The 23,257-nt window shown below is 42.2% G+C and overlaps 1 protein-coding gene across 1 annotated transcript in view; it reads right to left on the bottom strand.

Annotated features, from left to right (window-relative positions):
* AGMO (alkylglycerol monooxygenase) overlaps nucleotides 1–23,257 on the bottom strand; it is a 357,460-nt gene that overhangs the window by 322,839 nt on the left and 11,364 nt on the right. Inside the window, exon 3 of the mRNA XM_038772004.1 lies at nucleotides 10,144–10,295. Within this exon, the coding sequence (XP_038627932.1) occupies nucleotides 10,144–10,295 (152 nt within the window). The remainder of the gene's footprint in view (nucleotides 1–10,143; nucleotides 10,296–23,257) is intronic.

Consider the following 23,257-nt stretch of genomic DNA (forward strand, 5'->3'; position numbering starts at 1 on the left):
CCCATGTCCTTCAGACTCCAGGCCTGTGCTCAGACCACATTGCTTCCCTATTATCATATACCTTCAACAAGCTCAGTACACTTCTTAGCACAGTCAGCAATTAACAAATATTACTATTATCATTATCATCATCATCATTATTGTCATTGAAAATTAGGATTAATACCTGTTCTCCCTCCCCTTTATTCATTCATTCATTCATTCATTCATTTAATCGTATTTATTGAGCGCTTACTGTGTGCAGAGCACTGTAGTAAGCACTTGGGAAGTACAAGTTGGCAACATACAGAGACGTTCCCTACTCAACAACGGGCTCACAGTCTAGAAGGGGGAGACAGACAACAAAACAAAACATATAGACAGGTGTCAAAGTCGTCAGAACAAAAAGAAGAGAATTAAAGCTTTAGACTGTGAGCCCCATGTGGGGACAGATCTGATTATCTTGTAGCTATTTCAGGGCTCATCACAGTGCTTGGCTTCCCCTTTACCCCTCTGTTACTCAACCCAACCCCAAAACATTTATCTAAATATTCTTATACTCTATCATTCCCCTTATCGCTAATCAACATTAATGTCTGTCTCCCCTTTTAGACTGTAAACTCTCTGTGGGCAGAGATCAAGTCTACCAACTCTGTGGCATTATACTTGGCTCTTAGTGCAGTGCTCTGCACACAGTAAGCCCTCAATGAAACCAATAATTGATTGACTGGCACCTAGTAAGCACTAAAAATAATACCATCAGCATTATTAACGGTGGTGCAGGTAAGGAAAGAACACATTTGGAAAATCCCTTTATTAGTGCCAGATTAACTGATTGTTCATGGAATCTAGAAGGGCATGCGGGTGTAAAAAGCCAAAGAGCAGAAACTGCAACAGACTGGTGACTTCTATGGGATTACAACCCACTCTCCCAAGTAATCTCACAGTGCAAAGTGCTTAGTACAGTGCTCTGCACACAGTAAGCACTCAATAAAGTGCTAAATTAATACAACTGACGAATGCCAAAATGACCCATTTGGGGAAGGGAAAGAACTGAGCTAACTGCTCCTCTCCTGAGCAACTTCATTTTTAACCAGGTAAGTGATTTATGTAATGGGGAGAACCCAGCTTGCTCATTTATAATTCACCAACCCTTCACTCGACCATATTATATCTCTTGAAAGCCTAGACATACAAACATCATCCCAAGTATTGCCACATAGAAATCATCACCTCCAAGGTCCTATTTCCTACCACAGGGACAATCCAAACCTATTTCTAACTTACAGCAACTGGTTAGAGAGTTATTCTGACCTGGAGGTCTTTACACTGATTTTTCACTAAAATGATATTGATTGACTTGGCAATAATGATTCTCAAGACTGAAATCTTGTTGTGGGCAGGGACATGCTTGCCAACTGTTGTATTTACTCTCCCAAGCGCTTAGTACAATGCTCGGCACATAGGAAGTGCTCAATGAATACCATTAATTGATTGTCTGCATGATGGTTGATGCAAAACCTTGTGCCAAACACTTGGAGAAATTCACCAGATAGAACAGTGATATTCCCCACCCACAAAGGATTTTCAATCCAGTGGGGAGATAAGGAAAACATTGTTTTCCAAAAAATGATAGGTCTAATGAGGCTTCCTCTGTTGAAACAGTGAGATGTCAATTATTCCTTTATTCAAAGCCCTTCTAAAATCACATCTTCATGAGGTGGGTTTTCCTGGCTAAACTCTCATTTTCCCACCAGAGTTTGCTCTTTACTATTTTCTTAATGGCATCCATTAAGTGCTTATTATGTGCCAGGCAATGTACTAAGCATTGAGGTAGATAAAAGCCCATCAGGCTAGACATAGTCTAAGTTCCACATGGGGTTTATAGTTTTAGTTCTGATTTTACAGATGTAGTGACTGAGGCACAGAGAAGTGAAGTGACCTGGGCAAGGTCACACAGCAGACAAGTGGTAGAGTGGAATTAGAACCTATGCCCTTCTGATTCCCAGGCCTGGGCTCTATCCACTAGGCCATGCTGCATCTTTATTTCACCTCTGCACTTGAGTCCTCAGCCCAAAAGAACTTAGATACACTCCTCATTCCTCCTCATTCATTCGTTCATTCATTTGTATTGATTGAGCACTGTACTGAGCATTGGGAAAGTACAGAGAAGCAGCATAGCCTAGGGTAAGACTGCAGGCTTGTCAATCAAAGGCCATGGGTTCTAATCTCTGCCATTTGTCTACTGTATGACCTTGGTCATGCCACTTAACTTCTCTGTGCCTCAGTTGCTTCATTGGTGAAAATGGGGATTAAGACTGTGAGCCCCATGTGGGACAACCTGATTACTTTGTGTCTACCCCAGAAACTTAGTATAGTGCTTGGCACATCGTAATCGCTTAACAAATACCGTAAGTATTATTATTATTATTTTTACACTCAAAGCATTTAGGTGCATATTATTAAACTCTTTTACTTTTCCCTCCTTGGTAATTATTTTACTTGTTTGTTTAACTAGATTGTTAGGTCATTCTAGTGTATTTATTTATTGTGAGCTTGTATGCAGAGTACAGTACTAAGCACTTGGGAGAGTACAACATAACAATAAACAGACACATTCCCTGCCCACAATAAGCTTACAGTCTAGAGGACAGTGTCTACTAATTCTATCATACAATTCCAACACTTCATACAGTGGTCTGCCCAGAGAAAATGCTTAGTAAATACTACTATTGATTCTAGCCCGACAAGACTGTGAGCCCATAGCGGACAAGAATTATCTCTATTTGTTGCTGAATTGTACTTTCCAAGCATTTAGTACAGTCTTCTGCACACAGTAAGCATTCAGCAAATGAATTGAATAATAATAATAATGTTGGTATTTGTTAAGTGCTTACTATGTGCTGAGCACTGTTCTAAGCGCTGGGGTAGATACAAGGTGATCAGGTTGTCCCACGTTGGGCTCACAGTCTTCATCCCCATTTTGCAGATGAGGGAACTGAGGCACAGAGAAGTGAAGTGACTTGCCCAAAGTCACACAGCTGACAAGTGGCAGAGCTGGGATTAGAACCCATGACCTCTGACTCTCAAGCCCAAGCTCTTTCCACTGAGCCACACTGCTTCTGTGAATGAATGAACAATGAGCCCATATTCTGAAAGTGGTGATTGCAACCAAATTAAAGTTGGAAAACATAGCAGATCAATTAATGTGAATACCTATTCAAGTGTTATCCAACCTTGGCTTCACAGACTCAGTCCTCTCCTGGTTCTCCTCTTATCTCTCTGGCCTCTCATTCTCAATCTCCTTCGCAGGCTCCTCCTCCCCTTCCCAGCTCTTTACTGTAGGGGTTCCTCAAGGGTCAGTTCTTGGTCCCCTTCTGTTCTCCACCTACACTCACTCCCTTGGTAACCTCATTTGCTCCCACGGCTTCAACTACCATCTCTATGCATACAACACACAAATTTACATCTCCTCCCCTGTTCTCTGTCCCTCCCTCCAGGCTCATATCTCCTCCTGCCTTCAGGACATCTCCATCTGGATGTCTGCCTGCCACCTAAAGCTCAACATGTCCAAGACTGAGCTCCCTATCTTCTCTCCCAAACCCTGAACTCTCCCTTACTTTACTGTCCCTGTGGATGGCACTACCATCCTTCCTGTCTCACAAGCCCACAACCTTCGTGTCATCCTTGACTCCACTCTCTCATTCACCTCAAACATCCAATCTGTAACCAAAACCTGCTGGTCTCACCTCCATGACATCACCAAAATCCGCCCTTTCCTCTCCATCCAAACTGCTACCTTGCTGGTTCAATCTCTCAACCTATCCTGACCGGATTACTGCATCAGCCTCCTCTCTGATCTCCCATCCTCCTGTCTCTCCCCACTTCAATCTATACTTCAGTCTGCTGCCTGGATTACCTTTCTACAGAAATGGTCTGGGCATGTCACTCCCCTCCTCAAAAATCTCCAGTGGTTGCCTTTCATCCTTCGAATGAAGCAAAAACTCCTCACTTATGGTTTCAAAGCTCTCCATCACTTCGCCCTGTCTACCTCACCTCCTTTCTCCCCTTCTCCAGACCAGCCTGCACAATCCGCTCCTCTACTGCTAACCTCCTCACTGTAACTCGTTCTTGCCTGTCCAGCCGATGACCATGGTCCATGTCCTACTGCTGGCCTGGAATGCCCTCCCTCCACACGTCTGCCAAGCTAGCTGTCTTCCTCCCTTCAAAGTCCTACTGAGGTTCACCTCTTCCAGGAGGAATTCCCAGACTAAGCCCCCCATCCTCTCCTCCTCCTCCCCTCCCCATCGCCCCCCTCCCTCCCTCTGCCCTATCCTCTTCCCCTCCCCACAGCATCTATTTTGATGGTATTGACACCTGTCTACTTGTTTTGTTTTGTTGTCTGTCTCCCCCTTCTAGACTGTGAGCCCGTTGTTGGGTAGGGACTGTCTCTATCTGTGCCGATTTGTACTTTCCAAGCACTTAATACAGTGCTCTGCACACATTAAGCACTCAATAAATACAATTGAATGGATGAATGAATGTCATTTTGTTCTTAGTGACATTTATTGAGAGTTTACTGTGTACAGAGCTCTATACTAAGCACTCAGGAGTTGATAGGCATGTTCCCTGCCAATAAGGAACTTCCATTCTAGAGGGGGAGGCAGACATTAAAGTAAATTGTGGCTATGTCCATCAGGGCTGTAGGCCTGAGGATGAGGTGAATATCAAGTCTTAAGGATACAGAAGGGAGTGAAAAGCAGCATGGCTTAGAGGATATGGCACATCCTTTGAGTCAGGAGGACCTAGATTCTAATCTCTGCTCTGCCACTTGTCTGCTGTGTGACCTTGGGCAAGTCACTTCACTTCTCTGTGGCTTAATTACTGCATCTGTAAAAGGCGAAGACTGTGAGCCACACGTGGTTCGTGGACTGTGTGCAAACTGATTAGTCTGTATCTACCCTGGCACTTAGTATAGTACTTGGCACATAATAAGTGCTTAACAAATATCAAAAAAAAAGATCCAAGTGTGTAGGAAATGCAGAACGGAGAAAAGGGAGATCAAGGCTGGCGAAGGCTTCTTGGAGGAGATGTGATTTTAATAAGCTTTGAAGGTCCTCAAAATATCAAGTCAGGTTCCCAAAATGATTGCACCAACCAGTAGCAATAGTGTGATATCCATCATCTTTCTTCTCAGAGACAGGGACAGTTGAAATACTCTGGAGCTAAATAGCCATCTCAGAGTGCCCAACAGGGTAACCTCACACAATCCCTCCTAGCATCCTGTTGCCGCTGTTGGAAACAGAATTCCGGGCTGGATGGGCCAATGATTTGACCCAGGAATTCATTCATTCAATCATATTTATTGAGGGCTTACTGTGCACAGAGCATTGTACACTAGCGCTTGGGAAAGTAAAATACAATAATAAGCAGACACATTCCCTGCTCACAGTGATCTTCCAGTCTAGAGGGGGAGACAGACAGTAATATCAATAAATAAATTACGGATATTCACATAAGTGCTGTGAGGCTTGGAGGGGGAAGACGAAACAGAGAAAGTCAGGGCGAGGCAGAAAGGACTGGGAGAATCTTATGTTACTTTGTTCACACAAGGAAGGGGAGACAGGGAGAGAGATAGATCCCAGGTACCTTGCAGGGTTTTCCATGAGAAATTCATTCTAAAGAACCCTGGGGTCTATTTCCCATCCCTACCTACTAATTCCAGGATGCCTAGCTAATCATTTGGCAAATTAAGAAAAAGTCCCAGGCATGCAAAAAAAGAAAATCTTAAAAGAAACCAGAGTCTACAGTAAATTTGATACTGGAGACCTTTAGAGCATACAAAATGTCTCCAAAGGTCTCTAAAAGTATATGAAAATGTTCTTAATGGTGTTTTCTTAAATATGTAATAAGATATTTTAATGCAAAATCTCACTGGTTTCTCCTGCACTGTTCCAATTAATGCTAGAATTAAATATAGTATTTTAAAATGAAAGTATATTCTTTATATTTTTCCCTATTTCAGAGTATAATAAAAACTGCATAATAGTGGTTTTTTATTTAAATAAAATTCACCTACTAATCGAGAGGAAAAGTGTGGAGCGGTCAAATTGTCAGCTCATTTCAAAATATCTGTACATTTAAATAGAGAATGAATTGATGTTTTAAATGGTTACCATTTCCATTTTAAAATGCAAATAATTTTATGGATTCTTGAAACTGATACTTTCAGAGGGCTGATTTATTCTCTTCTGCATAGTTTCCATTATGACTGAAAGAGTCTTTGAAGTCAGAATCAGGCTGTGGGGCTCTAAGGTGGCCAGTGTTTTGTCCAGAAGGTTTGGGCTACTTTGATTTTTTTTGTTGTTGTTTTTTATAAATGTTCCACCAGCTTGGAACTTGCTTCCCCAGCTAATCGGATAGACCACAATTTTTCCCACCTCCCTAAATTCCCTCCTCCTTCTCCAACAAGCCTTTCTCAATTAACTCCCCAAACCCAAATCACCTCAACCTATCAGCAGCCTCTGGCAGTTTTCTATTTATATACTTATATCCTCAGAACTTTTATATATAATCACGATTGATTATACAGACGGTGTATTTAATCCGATTACTTCGTTTGTAAATCTTTTTTCTGCCTGTCTCTCTGGACGTAGAAAAAGCTCCTTATGGTCAGATAATTTATCTCCTGCTTTGGTTATAATTTCCCAAAGGTGTAGTACAGTGGCCTAGCAACTTGGTCTAGTGGATAGTGGACTGAATGAATGAATGAATAATTTGCTTATGTCCCCCCAGTGCTCAGTACAGTGCCTGGCACATAGTAAGTGCTTAACAAATACCACAATTATTATTATTAAGTGCTTAACAATTGCCATAATTATTATTATTATTCTGGTTAGACTGATGGAACATTTGGATTGATTTTTTTCAAATGGAGCCCGGAGAAATCATCATCACAAAAGTGGGGGTGCCAGGGTCACTGGAACTTCAGAAATTTGTCTGCTGAGTGACTTAGGGCAAGTCACACTTCCTCCAGGAGGCCTCCCAGACTGAGCCCCCCCATCCTCTCCTCCTCCTCCCCTCCCCATCTCCCTGCCTACCTCCCTCTGCTTCCCCCCCCCACCACAGCATTGGCATATATTTGTACATATTTATTACTCTATTTATTTTATTAATGATGTGTATCTAGCTATAATTCTATTTATTCTGATGGTATTGATATCTGCCTACTTGTTTTGTTGTCTGTTTTGTTGTAGGGACCATCTCTATATGTTGCTGATTTGTACTTCCCCCAAGCGTTTAGTACAGTGCTCTGCACACAGTAAGCGCTCAATAAATACGATAAAATGGATGAATGAATGAATGAATCAAGTCACTTAACGTCTCTGGGCCTCAGTTGCCTCATCTGCAAAATATGGGAATTAAGACTGTGAGCCCCATGTGGGACAGGGACTCTCCCCCTTCTAGACTCTGAGCCCCCTGTTGGGTAGGGACCATCTCTATATGTTGCCAACTTGTATTTCCCAAGCGCTTAGTACAGTGCTCTGCACACAGTAAGTGCTCAATAAATACGATTGAATGAAGGAATGAATGAATGAATGAATGACTGTGTCCAACCTGATTCGCTTGTATCCACCCCAATGCTGAGAACACTTCTTGACACATAATAAACATTTAACAAATACCTTTATTATTATTACTATTAATAATAACATTGGCCATGTTTTATTCTGAATAATCTGCCATTTAGGAAGAATGAGGTGAGGGAAGAGTTGTGTACTAAGAAGTGTCTACAGGACCTATCCCACTGTCTTCCTACACAGAGGCAGCCGTGAGAGAAAAGTGAACTATTTCAACAGATCATTCACTGAAAATGCAGTGAAGATGGTGGGGGGTTTCTAAGTACCAGTTGATGAAAATCTGAAGAAGGCATCCTACTTGAAAAAAAATTAGGTGGCCTTTAGTGTTGATCATTTTGTAGCATAAGGACTATCGCTTCTGGAGGCCATTCAGTTATAAATCCTCCCACACACACAGCTGAACTCAGTTATTCATTCTGACCTCAATCCCCCACCCCCGTGGCTCTCCCCGCCTATTTTTCTTAGTATTATTCCAGGTCCCTTCCTCTTCCTTCCTCCCCACCCACTCAGCTCAGCCACCCACTGAAATGCTGAGTTCCTCTCCCCGGCATTGTTCCAACACTGAATCTTTTCCTCCTTTCCAGTCTCTGCAGCCATCCCTACCATCAGATTCTACTGTAATACGGCTCGAATAATAATAAAAAAGTGTGGTATTTCATTCAGTCATATTCATTGAGCACTTTCCATGTTCAGAGCACTGTACTAAGTGCATGGGGAACTACAATATAAGCATAAACAGACCCATTCCCTGCCCACAATGAGCTTACAGTATAGAGGAAAAGCTTACAGTATTTAAATTTGGCACAGAGAAGCAGCATGGCCTAATGGATAGAGCAAGGGCCTGGAAATCAGAGGACCTGGGTTCTAATTCTGTCTCTATCACTTCTTTGCCCTGTGACCTCGGGCAATTCACTTACCTTCTCTGTGCCTCAGTTACCTCATTTTTAAAATGGGGATTAAGACTGGGAGCCCTGTGTGGGACATGGATGGGGTCCAACCTGATCATCTTGTATCTACCGCAGTGCTTATTACAGTGCCTAGCGAATACTAAGCACTTAACAAATACTGCAGTTATCATTATTATCATTATTATGACTAAGCCTGGTGGCAGATACACAACCCACATGGAGTTTGCAGACTACATAAGAAGGAGAAGAGGTATTGAATCCCTATTTTAAAATGCAGGAACTGGGGCGCAGAGAAGGAAAGTGACTTGTCCGAGGTCATGCACCAAACAAGAGCTGAGATTAGGTCTTCTGTCTCCTGGGCCCACGCTCTTTCCTCTAGGCCATGCCGCTTCTCTTCACTGCTTCTTCAAGATTATATTCCCCATTCCCACGACTCCCCATTCCACATCCACCCCTTACCTGATCCTCTAGATCTGCAGAGGTAATTTAACTCTTCTTCACGTCCTTTGGCTTGTCCTGCTTCAGTCAGAATCAGGGTCTGGGCCTTAGGTAAGTATTTTTGCAATACTATGGTAACACTAATAAGCATCAATACACTCCAAACTGAGCCAATTACATTTTCATTTGGAATGTGAAAATGATGCCCAGACACTGAATAAAGTGAACAAATCCCTGGAATTAATCCATCGTCCTTACAGAGCCCGACTGCTACGGTACATTTTTGAGTTCACATTTGCTCACTCTTAATTGTGGCATATCATATTTCTTGCAACACGTTTATGCCGGTAGAGTATTCCTTGAAATAAATCATGGACTGGGACTTTATGGTTATGATGATATTGTATCCAGTGTTCTCCAGGCCTTTAGGCTCTGTGGAGAAAAAAGCTGCTGAAAAAAGTCTTGCCCTTATATGTGTTATTTTTTAGCTAATTTAAGGTCACACCTCCTCCAGGAGGCCTTCCCTGATTAATCCCTCTCTTCCCTGGTTCCCTCTCCCTTCTGTGTCATCTACACATTTGGATCTGTGACCTTTGGGCAATTTATACACTCCCCACCCTCAACCCCACAGGATTTATGTATTATATATTATAAATTACTTATTTAAATTAATGTCTGTCTCCCCCTCTAGACTGTAAGCTTGTTGTGTTCAGGGAAAGTGGTTGCCAACTCTGTCATATTGGACTGCCCTTACTACAGTGATTTATGATGGCATTTGTTAAGTGTTAACTATGTGCCAAGCACTGTTCTAAATGCTGGGGTACATAAAAGATTATCAGATTGTCCCACATGGGGCTCACAATCTTAAGTCCCCATTTTACAGGTGACATAACTGAGTCACAGAGAAGTTAAGTGACTTGCCCAAAGTCACACAGCTGACAAATGGTGGAGCTGGATTCAAACCCATGACCTCTGACTCTTAAGCCCTTGCTCTTTCCACTAAGCCACACTGCTTCTCTGCTCTCCGCATAGTAAGCATTCAATCAATACTATTTATTTATTAGTCAAAGAATAAGATTTCAAATCATCTCCTCAGAAAATTTAATGGAATCCACCAGTGTCAACCTTCACAAGATTCAAAATGACCCAGTACACAAATCAGAATTTGTAAGGCCTACCATGAGCCATGCGATGAAACCAGTAGTATCCAAAGTCAACGCCCAGGAAAGTCAAATACCATGTCCATGGAGAATCCCACGGAAGACCACAGAGTCGGAAGTTCTCCCAGATATAAATGTAACTGGACACCTCAAAGCTCCTGAAAAAGAGACTGAAAAAGAAACAGGAGTCCTTTCTCAGACACTTTATAAATTCCATTATATCCATAACGCTTTTGTATTATCCTGATCATATTCATTCTAAAACCACTCTTCTCCTTGATTCTTGTGGTAATAGAGATAGGTCTTTTTTTACAGTTTTCAACCCATTCAAATTCGTCCTTATTGCAATAATCTAAGATAGCATGCATGTCTGCACAAAGCAAGGGGATCTTGGAAGATATTCTTATTAATGGAAAATGGATCTTGAAGCCCATATTTTCCTGGGGCAAGTATCAGTCACTCTGGCAGAGATTGCTAGCTCCATTTGTAGAGCCATGTCTCCATTTTAATAATTATAACAATGGCATTTGTTGAGCGTTTACTATGGGCCAAGCACTGTTCTAATCACTGGGGTAGATAGGATGCAATCAGGTTGTCCCACATGGGGCTTAAAGTCCTAATCCACATTTACAGATAAGGTAAATGAGGCACAGAGAAGTTAACCAACTTGCCCAAAGTCACATAGCTGCCAAGTAATGGGATGAGGATTAGAACCCACAACCCCCGACTCCCAAGCCCGGGCTTTTTCCACTAAGCCAGGCTATTTCTTTCCCACTGATGACCCAACCATAATAATAATAATTTTGGCATTTGTTAAGTACTTTCTATGTGTCAAGTACTGAAGTAGAAACAAAAGAATCGTATCAAAGTCCCTGAACCTCACGGGGTTCACCGTCTAAAAGGGAAAGAGAACTAGGATTTGATCCCCATTTTACAGATGAGGAAAGTGAGATACAGAGAAATTGTGACTTACCCAAGGTCACACAACAGCCAAGTGGCAGAAGCTGGATTATTAATAATAATAATGATAATAACAATTATGGTATTTGTTAAGTGCTGTGATCCCACTGTTGTGTAGGGACTGTCTCTATATGTTGCCAATTTGTACTTCCCAAGCGCTTAGTACAGTGATCTGCACATAGTAAGCGCTCAGTAAATACGACTGATTGATTGATTGATTGATTAAGTGCTCACTAAGGGAAGCAGCATGGCTCAGTGGAAAGAGCATGGGCTTTGGAGTCAGAAGTCAGGGGTTCAAATCCTGGCTCTGCCAATTGTCAGCTGTGTGACTTTGGGCAAGTCACTTAACTTCTCTGGGCCTCAGTTACCTCATCTGTAAAATGGGGATTAAGACTGTGAGCCTCCCGTGGGACAACCTGATCACCTTGTAACCTCCCCAGCGCTTAGAACAGTGCTTTGCATATAGTAAGTGCTTAATAAATGCCATCATTATTATTATTATTGTTACATTGTGTGTCAGGCACTGTACTAAGCGCTGGGGTGAATACAAGCAAATTGGGTTGGACATTGCCGCTGTCCAACGTGGGGGTCACAGTCTCAGTCCTCATTTTACAGATGAGGTGATTGAGGCACAGAGAAGAGAAGTGACTTGCCTAAGGTCGCGTGATGGAGCCGGAATTAGAAACCATGACCTTTTGAATCTCAGGCCATTGCTCTATGCACTAATCAATCAATCAATCAAAGAATTGTATTTATTGAGTGCTTACTGTGTGCAGAGCACTGTACTAAGCGCTTGGGAAGTACAAGCTGGCAACACATACTGGCAACACTAGGCCATGACCGTCTGTGTTCTATTCACTAGGGTAATAATCCCTGCTCTGCCACTTGTCTGCTGTGTGACCTTGGGCAAATCACTTCACTGTGCTGTACCTCAGTTACCTCATCTGTAAAATGGGGATTAAATCTGGGAACTTCATCTGGAACATGGACTGTGTCCAACCTCATTAACTTGGATCTACCCCAGCGCTTAGTACAGTGCCTGGCACATAGTAACTGCTTAGCAAACACCAAAAAAAAAAATCTCAGTCCGCTCATCTACAGTTAGGCTAGCGTTGATTAAATTTGGGGCCTGTATGTTTGCCCTGCTTTAGGATCTATGTTCTAGTGCTGCTAATTTGGTTCGTTTTGTTCTTAGATTTTGTCTTTCCTTTCCCTCCATCCTTTCTGCTTCTCTCTCCCATGTCCCATGGCACAAGAAAATAAAAGGGAGCTGGGAGAAGAGGAAAAATAAGAATTCAATTCTATCATATTGGGAGAGAATAAACAAGAGAAATTAAGAAGCTGTGTGGCCTAGTGGGAAGAGCCCAGAGCTGGAAGTTAGAGGACCTAGATTCTGATCTGGCTCTGCTGCTTTTCTGCTGTGAGACCATGGGTAAGTCACTGAATTTATTTAGGCCTCATACATTCAATCGTATTTATTGAGCGCTTAGCCTATCTGTAAAATGGGGTTTAATCCTGTGAGCCCCATGTGGGGCATGGATTGTATTCAACCTGATCAGGGAATGTCTCTGTTTTATGGTTATATCGTATTCTCCCAAGCTCTTACTGCAGTGCTCTGCACGCAGAAATTGCTCAGTAAATACGATTGAATGAATTAGGGCTTAGTACAGAGCCTGACACATAGCAAGTACTTAGCAAATGCCATAAAATGTGTTTTCAGGAAAGTTCATCATCTAAGAGCATGAGCAGTCTATGAGCATGATCGGAGAAGTAGCATAGGATAATGGATACAGCATGGGCCTGGGCGTCAGAAGGTCATGGGTTTTAATCTTGCTTCACTGCTTGTCTGCTGTGTGACCTTGGACAGGTCACTTTACTTCCCTGTGCCTCACTTACCTCATCTATAAAATGGGGATTGAGACACTGAGCCCCATGTGGGACAGGGACTGTGTCCAACCCACTTTGCTTGTATCTACCCCAGCGCTTAGTACAGTGCCTGACACATAGTAAGCATTTAACAAACACTAAATGTATTATTATCACTATTATTTGAAGTCAACATTCCATTAGGAGAGGTAGGAAGAGTTCCTAAACCATAGTTTTTATTCTTTTCCTAAAGAGTTTGGGGACTACTCCCCATTGGAGAGAGAATTTCTCTGAATGTTTAAGATCAATGAGATTGCAAAATATTTTAAAAGAACTCAAAAGAACATGAGTGCAAGAAAGACATGACTGAGACCTACCAAGGCTAGTATTATCTCCGTAAGGAGTTTGGTGGAATCATTCATTGGTTGCTCTCCTTAACAGCAATCCTAACATTTAGGAATGCTCCATCTAACAATCCCAACTTTTACTCACTATATCTCTTATTTTACCTCTAAGAATCAATAGGTCATTCAATCCATCAAATATATTTTTCGAGCACTTAGCTGTGTGCAGAATCTCTATAATAATGATGACATTTGTTAAGCACTTACTATACGCCGAGCACTGTTCTAAGCACTGGGGGAGATATGAGGTTATCAGGTTGTCCCACATGGGGCTCACAGTCTTCATCCCCATTTTACTGATGAGGGAACTGAGTCCCAGAGATGTGAAGTGACTTTCCCAAGGTCACGCAGCTGACAAGTGGCAGAGCCGGGATTAGAACTCACGACGCCTGACTCCCAAGCCCGAGCTCTTTCCACTAAGCCATGCTGCTTCTCTATCCCACAGTGCAAGGGGGAAACAGAACATTTTACTTGTACATATTTATTCTATTTGTTTTATTATGTTAATATGTTTTGTTTTGTTGTCTGTCTCCCCCTTCTAGACTGTGAGCCCGCTGTTGGGTAGGGACCGTCTCTATATGTTGCCAACTTGTACTTCCCAAGCGCTTAGTACAGTGCCCTGCACACAATAAGCGCTCAATAAATACGATTGAATGAATGAATGAATGAGCAGCTATTTCTGTACCTATTTTACAGGTGTGGAAACTGAGGCACAGAGCAGTTAAGTGACTTGCCCAGAGACACACAACAGGCAAATGGCAGACCCAGGATCAGAATCCAGGTCTTTGGACTCTCAGTCATGTCCTCTTACTGGAACAATTCTCCCCAATCCCCCTTGAACCTGATGATATTTTCACCCTGCTCAACTTCTTATAGTAACAAATTCCATATGCTTTCACCCTCTGCATGAAGAAATATTTACCTTTGCTGGCTTTGAACCGATCATTTTGAAGCAACAGCGAGTGTTCCCTTGGCTTGTTCTGAGATTTGATGAACAGCGGCAATTCTGTGTTTGCCCTGTCTGCACCCTCTACGGATTTGTAGATTTCAATCATGTCCCCTCTCATCCTTCATTATTCATGGGTCCTTTTATCTCTTCTCCTCTCAGCAACACCATTTTAAGAATGAAAAATAATCAGGGAACTTTCCATGATATACGGGAAGCAGCGTGACTCAGTGGAAAGAACACGGGCTCGGGAGTCAGAGGTCAGGGGTTCAAATCCTGGCTCCACCACTTGTCAGCTGTGTGATTTTGGGCAAGTCACTTCACTTCTCTGTGCCTCAGTGACCTCATCTGGAAAATGGGGTTTAAGGCTGTGAGCCTCCCGTGGGACAACCTGATCACCTTGTAACCTCCCCAGTGCTTAGAACAGTGCTTTGCACATAGTAAGCACTTAATAAATGCCATTATTATTATTATATGTAGCAAACGGTCAACTTGGCTTCTAATTTAAACTTTGAAGCTTTCTCCAGTGACATCCCTTAGTTGAAGATGCTTCTTTTTTAAAACAGCTCTATCTTCCCTGTATTTTCTAGCTTTAAAAATCAACGATTATCATTTTCTGGGGAGATGATTTAGAATCTTATTCTGTAGACTAATTAATCAGTGTTATTTATTGAGGGCTTACTGTGTGCAGAGCACTGTCCTAAGTTCTTGGGAGTGTACAACACAACAGAACTGGCCGACAATTTTCCCACCCACAACGAGCTTGTCGTCTAGTTGGGGAATGATATTTACTGAGCTTCTATATTTGCAGATTACTGTACTAAATACTTCAGATAGCATAAAAGATAGACTGTGAGCCTATTGTTGGGTAGGGTTTGTCTCTGTTGCCAAATTGTACTTTCCAAGTGCTTAATACAGTGCTCTGCACCCAGTAAGTGCTCAATAAATATGATTGTATGAATGAATGAATAATACACCGTATTTCTGTAGCTCATCAATCAATAGATCTTGGAGGGAATATGATGCTTTTCTGTTATATCTTGCCCTGAATCCTACCCATAGTAAATGATTGTGGCTTATTAGATGGAGTAGACACAGTCCAATCAACCTTTGGCAATCAACTGACCAGATCTTTGAGCCTTAGTGTTTTTCCATTATATAAAGAGATGCTTATGAACATGCTCTAACATTTAAGACGGACGCATCCGTTTCTGTTGTAAACATTCCTGAATCAAAGACTCTTCCTTTGCAGTGGGCTTGAAATGCACAAGCTATCTGTTGAATATTAGAACTACTAGCCATTCCTCAAAATCAGTAAATGTTAATCAATTAGAAGTAGACATTGAGTGTTTATCCGCAATGCTGGACTAGGGACTTGGGAAAGTACAGCATACAGATGGCAGAAAGTGTCCCTGTGCTTGAGGAGTGAACGAGGAAGTCCTTTCCATTCATTCAACAGGATTTATCGAGTGTCTACTATGTGCAAAGTATGAGAGAATAAGTGCCAGGGTAGAGGAAAATGAAAGTTAAATAATGTACAGACCCTGGTTCTCATAGAGCTTACTTTTAGGGACTCTTGTTTGAGATTGAGGATTGAAAAATAATGATAACAATAATAATCATGATCATGGTAATAAAATAACAAACATCATTAAGGGTGTGTGGTGTGGTAAGCACCGGGGCAGCCACATGATAATCAGATGGGACACATTTCCTGTCCTATGGAGAGCTCTTAATCTAAGAGGAAGAGAGAACAGGTATCATCCCATTTCACAGATGAGACAACTGAGGCAGAGCAAGCTTACACAGTAATAATAATAATCATAATGATAGCATTTATTATGTGCACAGCACTGTACTAAGCGCTGGGGAGGTTGCAAGGTGATCAGGTTGTCCCACGGGGTGCTCACAGTCTTCATCCCCATTTTACAGATGAGGTAACTGAGGCCAGAGAAGTTAAGTGACTGGTCCAAAGTCACACAGCTGGCAATTGGCAGAGTCGGGATTTGAACCCATAACCTCTGACTCCAAAGCCTGGACTCTTTCCACTGAGCCACGCTGCTTCTCAGTAGGCTAAAGGGACTGACAAAACTGGAACTGGAACCTGTTTCCTGAATGCTCTTTCCATTAGACCACACTGTCTTCCATGGTTTTTACTTTTTCACTGGACACTGGACATTTTCCCTGGGTTCAGTGCCCTCTGAGATCTCCCTCTGAGTACCCACCCAGTACCCCAAAGGACAACTTGGCCCATATGGCCAATTTGACAACGAACAGTCTTCCCTCCTATTGCTCCACCCCCAGCCCTGGCCACCATCTTGCTCCTGCCCTTCTAAAACTAGCCTCGGCAGTGTTGGAGTGGCCTGGGCACTGTGCCCTGGGAGCATGTGGAAAAGGTGTGCTTTATAATAATATAATAATATTTGTTAAGTACTTACTATGTACTAGGCACTGCACTAAGCTCTGGGGTGGATACAATCAAATTGAGCTGGACGCGGTCCCTGCCCCATGTGGGGCTCACAGTCTCAAGCCCCATTTTACAGATGAGGTAACTGAGGCCCAGAGAAGTGAAGTGACTTGCCTAAAATCGCACAGCAGAGAAGAGGCGGAGCTGGGATTAGAACCCCTGACCTTCTGAACTCGCAGGCTCGTTCTCTAACCACTATACCATACTCCTTCTCACGACCTGGAGTCCTTAATTTCCACTGTCCAGGGCCACCCAGGGTTTCAAACCTGGCCATCCTGACTTTAACTTACCTTGTCTTCATCTGTAAAATGGGGATAAAAGAGCTGTTCTCCCACCCTTTTTAGAATCTGAGCTCCATGTGGACCAGGGACTGTGTCTGCTCTCATTATCTTGCTAATACCCCAATGTTTAACATCATGTTTAGCACATAGTAAACATTTAAGAGATAGCATTATTACTATGGTATAGCTTGTGGTATTCATTCATTCATTCATATCTATTGAGCACTTACTGTGTGCAGAGCATGGTACTAAGCACTTGGGAGAATACAATACAACAATTAATAGACATATTCCCTGCACACAGTATTTGCTCCTGTCCTTACAAATAAGATGCAATCTTCCAAAGCTCTAGCGCATCCTAAAGAGTAAGAGATGGTGAATTCTTTACTGCAAATCCTGCATACCCATCTGAAAAATGCAATTCGGTCTTCCCCAGTTTATGCCTTCATAGTGTAATCCAGAAATCAGGGGCTTTCACACTGAGAAAAGCACATGTTCCGGCCTTTCTTTTTAAATGATTGCATACCCTAAGTCTTCATCTTGTTGGCCTACTTTTTGTAATCTTTCAAGCATTCTATGCTTTGAGTTGAAATAATTATGAAACTGATGAACCAAATCGTAACATCTATGAGAACAAAGCAAACTGTCATTCTACTTTTCTTCCCAATCAAGGGAGACATTTCTATATAGCAACCTGTTCTAGAGTACTAACTACATTCTGGAACCCTCCTGATTCCCAAATGAGTCCATCAGCTCTAAGAGGTTCAACTGCAAATGGGAAAGAAAAAGGGGAAAAATTGACAGGATGCTTGTCTGGCTTTATCCTTGCCTTTTGATCCCCAAGGAAAATAAAAAAAAAACTAAAAGACCTCAGTTTCCCCGACCAGATTTGCTAGTAAGCCACTGAAGTGGAATTTAGCTCTGATGTGTGAGGCACTCACAGGAAAATTTAGCTGAATGTCCACAGGGACTTTTTCCCCCCTTCTTTCCTTATTGGGTTCCTGTGTTTCTGCTGAAAAACTTCAACCTGAAAGTTACCCCTCCATTTCCAGTACAGCCTGGGGCAAAAGTGCAGACATCCAAAAATGGTGAGCAAATAGCGCAAGGTGTTTCTAATAATCGGCAGTCGCTCGTGCAGCTATTATGTGATATCCGATTTATTAAAAGCTCCGTCGCTCAGAAATGCTGCCCTTCTGAGGAAAAAAGGTCGAAACATTCACTGCCAAAGATGCTCTGAAAATAGCTTTCTCAGAAGAAATAGGGGCCCCATCCTAATTGGAATAAATTTGGAAAGTAACTTCAGTAAGAGAAAGATGGAAAGAAAGGAGGTGAGGAAAGAGAGAGAAAGTGGGGGGGGGGAATGGGGGCAGAGAGAAAGAGAAAGTGGGGAATAGAAATGGAGGGAGAGACGTGTGTGTGTGAGAGAGTGTCTGAGAGAGAGGCAGAGTGGGGGATAGGGAAAGGGAGAAGGAGAGAAAGAAACATGGAAGTGGGTTGGGGGAAGAAGGAGAGGGAAAGAGTGGGAGAGGAAGAAAGAGAGAGAATGCTCCTGAAAAATTTTCCTTTGCAAAACAAAGTGAACCCGCCTGCACTTGAAATCCCCATTTATTTCCTGTACAGGTGCCAGGTTTTGAGCAGACACCCAATTTATTAGCCTGTCAACTGACTTATTAGGGTTGACACAAATCGAGCTGAAATATGCCTGACATACTACAGTCGAGCCTTTTTTCACACTTTAGCACAAAGCCAAACTTCCCTCAAGGTGGAGGGAGAGCGGGAGGAGCAGTGGGAGTTCTATTCCCTGCTTTCTATCAGCGAGATGAATATGATCCTCTCCCATTTTTAACATGCAAAACCAGCCATGAAATACCCACGACTAAAAACAATTCAACAGAATGATACAGCTGGGAAATGATTATCAAGCTCTGGAAAGCCCTTGATTGCAGGAAATAGCACCTACATTTTCCAAAATGTTCCCTCCAGACTCTGAATCTTAAACCAAGGCCCCTCTCTTTCTTTACCTTTCCCTTCTCAAAATGCCTTTAGTCTCTGGAATTTTAGGTCCAGCCTTCTAAACCCTCACCTTGAGAGAAAAAAAGTCTAAAAAATAATTCACAGTAACCCTTTTAAAATTACCTGGAGGCCTAACTTCTCATGAGGTGATGGTCTAGTGTAATAATAAAGGTGGTGAGACACATTATGTGCTTACAGCATTGCCAAGCACTGTACTAAGCGCTGCGGTGGATACAAGATTATCAGGTCAACAACAATCCCTGTCCCACATGACACCCTGTCTAAGGGGGAGGGAGAAGAAGCAACTTTTCTCCAATGGGAAAACTGAGGCCCAGATCAGGGTCTCACCTTTCAGGCAAGTGGTGGAATGAAAACTAGAATGTGGGTCTTCTAATTTCCACGCCATTGGTCTTCCCACACAGTCTTGTTGCTTCTCTGTAAAGGTTGAAGAGACGTAGTCTGGTCTAGTGGTTAGAACATGGGCCTGGATGTCATAAGGACCTGAGTTCTAATCCCGTCCCCGCCACTTGTCTGGCCCTGAGACCCTGGGAAAGTCATTTCACTTCTCTGGGCCTCAGTTCCCTCATTTGTAAAATGGAGATTAAAACTGCGATCCCCATGTAGGACAGGGACTGTGTTCAACCTGATTCACTTGCAGTGTGACGTACAGTGCCTGGAACATAGTAAGCACTTAAAAAATGCCACATTCATTATTATTATTAATAATAATATATAATGTAATAAGATAATAATAATAATGATTCAATTCCTAAATTGTAGTCTCTGTTCAGTCACTAGCTGGTGACCGTGGGATTTAGGTAAGCAGTGAAGAAGCAGTGTGGCCTACTGGAAAAGGCATGGATAAACTCACTGAAAAGACAGATTTAGGACTTGTCTTTCCCAGGAACCTATTACAGTGCACCGCACCAAGAATGTGTCCAGTACATATGACTACCCCTCGTCTTTAGGATCACACCTTATACGCCCAAAGACATTCCCTGGTAGTGGTGATTTTTGCTTCAAAGTATCACCATCAGTATCAGCAACAAAAAGAATAACAGAAACATATGGGCACACATCAAATAATTGGTCAATAGTATTTATAGAGTGTTTACAGTGTGCAGAGCAAGGCACTAAAGACAAGCAGTGTGGCTCAGTGGAAAGAGCAAAGGCTTGGGAGTCAGCGGTCATGGGTTCTAATCCCGGCTCGGCCACGTGACTATGGGCAAGTCACTTTACTTCTCTGTGCCTGAGTTACCTCATCTGTAAAATGCGGATTAAGACTATGAGTTCCACGTGGGACGACCTGATTACCTTGAACACCCCCACCCAGTGCTTAGAACAGTGCTTGGCTCATAGTAAGCGCTTAACAAATGCAAGTCAGTCAGTCAATCGTATTTATTGAAGGCTTACTGTGTGCAGAGCACTGTACTGGCGCTTGGAAGGGTACAGTAGAACAATAAACAGACACATTCCCTGCCCACAGTGAGTTTACAGTCTAGAAGAGGAGACGGACATTAATATTAATAAATAAATGATAGATATGGACATAGTGCTGTGGGACTGGGAGGAGGGATGAATAAAGGGAGCAAGTCAGGGTGATGCAGAAGGAAGAGGAAGAAGAAGAAAGAAGGACGTAGTCATTTGTAGACTGTGGGTTTGGTTTCCTAAACCTAGAAAATCCTTTCTCCAGACTTAGATTGTGAGCCCCAAGTGGGACAGGGACTGTGTCTGGAGATTATCATGCATTTTAGTACAGTGCTTGGCACATAGCACTTAACCAGTATTATTATTGATATTAGGACTGAACTGTCTTGTGCCTTATCATTTAGTGCTGTCTTTTGGCCTGTAGTTCATTCTTCCAATTGAAGAGGAGGGCTCTTTTTACACACCCACATCGTTCTCTCCCCTGACACTAGGAATTTGACCTGTCAGTGAATCTGCAGTTCCGCTGATGCTTTGGTAGGGTGCTTGATTGCTGCTCCAGATGTTTTTTTTTTTTAAAGTTCTACCCCCCACCTCCCTGCCCCTGCCCCAGGCTTAGAGATATGACAAATTGGAACTCACAATAGGTGTGTGAACAAAACAAGGAAAGTATGATTTTATGTAGAAAACCTTTTAATAAGAGAATCTCCCAGTAAGGATTTATCTGCATTTTGATATCCCTTAAAAATCCCATTCATTCATGTAGCCGCAACTCCTGCAGATCAAGTACCTCTCTCTCCCTCTCCCCTTTTCACTCCCTTCACTGAAAATACGTATTCAGTGATTTTCTAAAAGGGCACATCCAGGCCGTAACGTGGAAAACTGAATAAAGAAGAAGACCGAAAGAATCATCTATGTTTTTAATGGTCTTCCTCACTCGGAAATTGGCAAAGAAGAATGTCGCAAGTGGAATTATATTCAGTTTCAGAAGTAGGTTGATTTGAATCATATAGGAGAGAAATATTTTCTTCTCCACAAACTCTTCATGCTAACCTTGCAAATCCAGCTGCCCATCCGCAAAATTGCTGCCACTTTGCTCCATCTAGTGGAATACCACTTTTTCCTCAATATTTAGCATATGCAGAACACTGTATCCCTCATAGAGTGTGATTCTGTTTGCCTGGGTCATTTTGCAATGAAATGTCATTGCGTGAACGGAGGACAGACCGATGGATACGATTTATTCCAGAGAGCAATGAGAAAAAATAACATCGTATCAAATTACCATGGCAGGTTGGGGAAATTATTTCTATTTGTTCAGAGAAATGGTGCTAAATATAATTAAATTCACACCTCTAAGTGAGTCCACTGTTGGGTAGGGACCATCTCTATATGTTGGAAACTTGTACTTCCCAAGTGCTTAGTACAGTGCTCTGCACAAAGTAAGCGCTCAACAAATACGATTGAATGAATGAGTGAATGAATAAGAACCCTGGAACTTTTACTGCTTGTGTTTTAAACTCCCAATGGCAGACTGGTCTAATAGCTTCTGTGCTTGACTTTCCATAATTATTAACACTGACAAGAGGACATTTACAGACTCAATGAATAAGCCCTAAAAAGAAATGGCAAATGCTTTAAATAGGGACACGGGACACAAATGGGCCTTTAGATCCTAAGATAATGTGGCCTTTTCTAGTGGAATTTTTAACCATTCTAATTTTAACTAGTCTTAAATTTGATATTAGAAAAAAAGAACTATATCCCCTTTAAGTAAATAAGCACAGATATATATTGCTGCCACCAACTCATTTATAGATTAGAAGTGCCAAAGTTGTCATTGCTGCCTAAATTAAACACATATTATAGATATCCAGTTTAAATATCATTAGGAAGGGGCAGATCATTTTAAAGGATCTCATTTCTCATTTTAAAACAAACAAAAAAATATCCTGATAAGCTGGAATTCGGGGTTGAAACAGAAAATTAGGAATGGAAAATTTCGCCAGAGACCAGAGTGACCTAGCTGTAATGACTTATAGACATATGTTGGGTATACACATTGTAAAAGTGGCAGAGATCTGTGCACCAAGAAACATGTGCTTCTTCCCTAGAAAGTAGCCCTGCATGATCCCCTAATGCATTACAGTCATAATCTGCTCGCCAAGCTAGCTCTCTTCCTCCCTTCAAAGCCCTACTGAGAGCTCACCTCCTCCAGGAGGCCTTCCCAGACTGATCCCCCTTTTTCCTCTCTTTCTCCCCACCCCCTCACCCAACCCTCCTTCCCCTCCCCATAGACCTTGTATATATATTTGTACAGATTTATTACTCTATTTTACTTGTACATATTTACTATTCTATTTATTTTGTTAATGCTGTGCATATAGCTTCAATTCTATTTGTTCTGACGATTTTGACACCCGTCTGCATGTTTTGTTTTGTTGTCTGTCTCCCCCTTCTAGACTGTGAGCCCGCGGTTGGGTAGGGACCGTCTCTATATGTCGCCGACTTGACCTTCCTAAGCGCTTAGTACAGTGCTCTGCACACAGTAAGCGCTCAATAAATACGATTGAATGAATGAATGAATGAATCTGCTATTTCCACAGAGTAAATTAGAGAATAATGCAGATTCTGTAGGAAGTTAACATCTGGAATAGCATTTTCCTGGGTATAATGCATTTTGTTAAAAAAAAGACCCTCAAAAAACACAAAGATAACAAACTGGAACCCAAAATTCTAGCTTCAGGTTAGAAATTCAGCTCTCAACACC

This window comes from Tachyglossus aculeatus, chromosome 2 (assembly GCF_015852505.1).
Source record: "Tachyglossus aculeatus isolate mTacAcu1 chromosome 2, mTacAcu1.pri, whole genome shotgun sequence".
In the NCBI taxonomy this organism is placed as follows: Eukaryota; Metazoa; Chordata; class Mammalia; order Monotremata; family Tachyglossidae; genus Tachyglossus; species Tachyglossus aculeatus.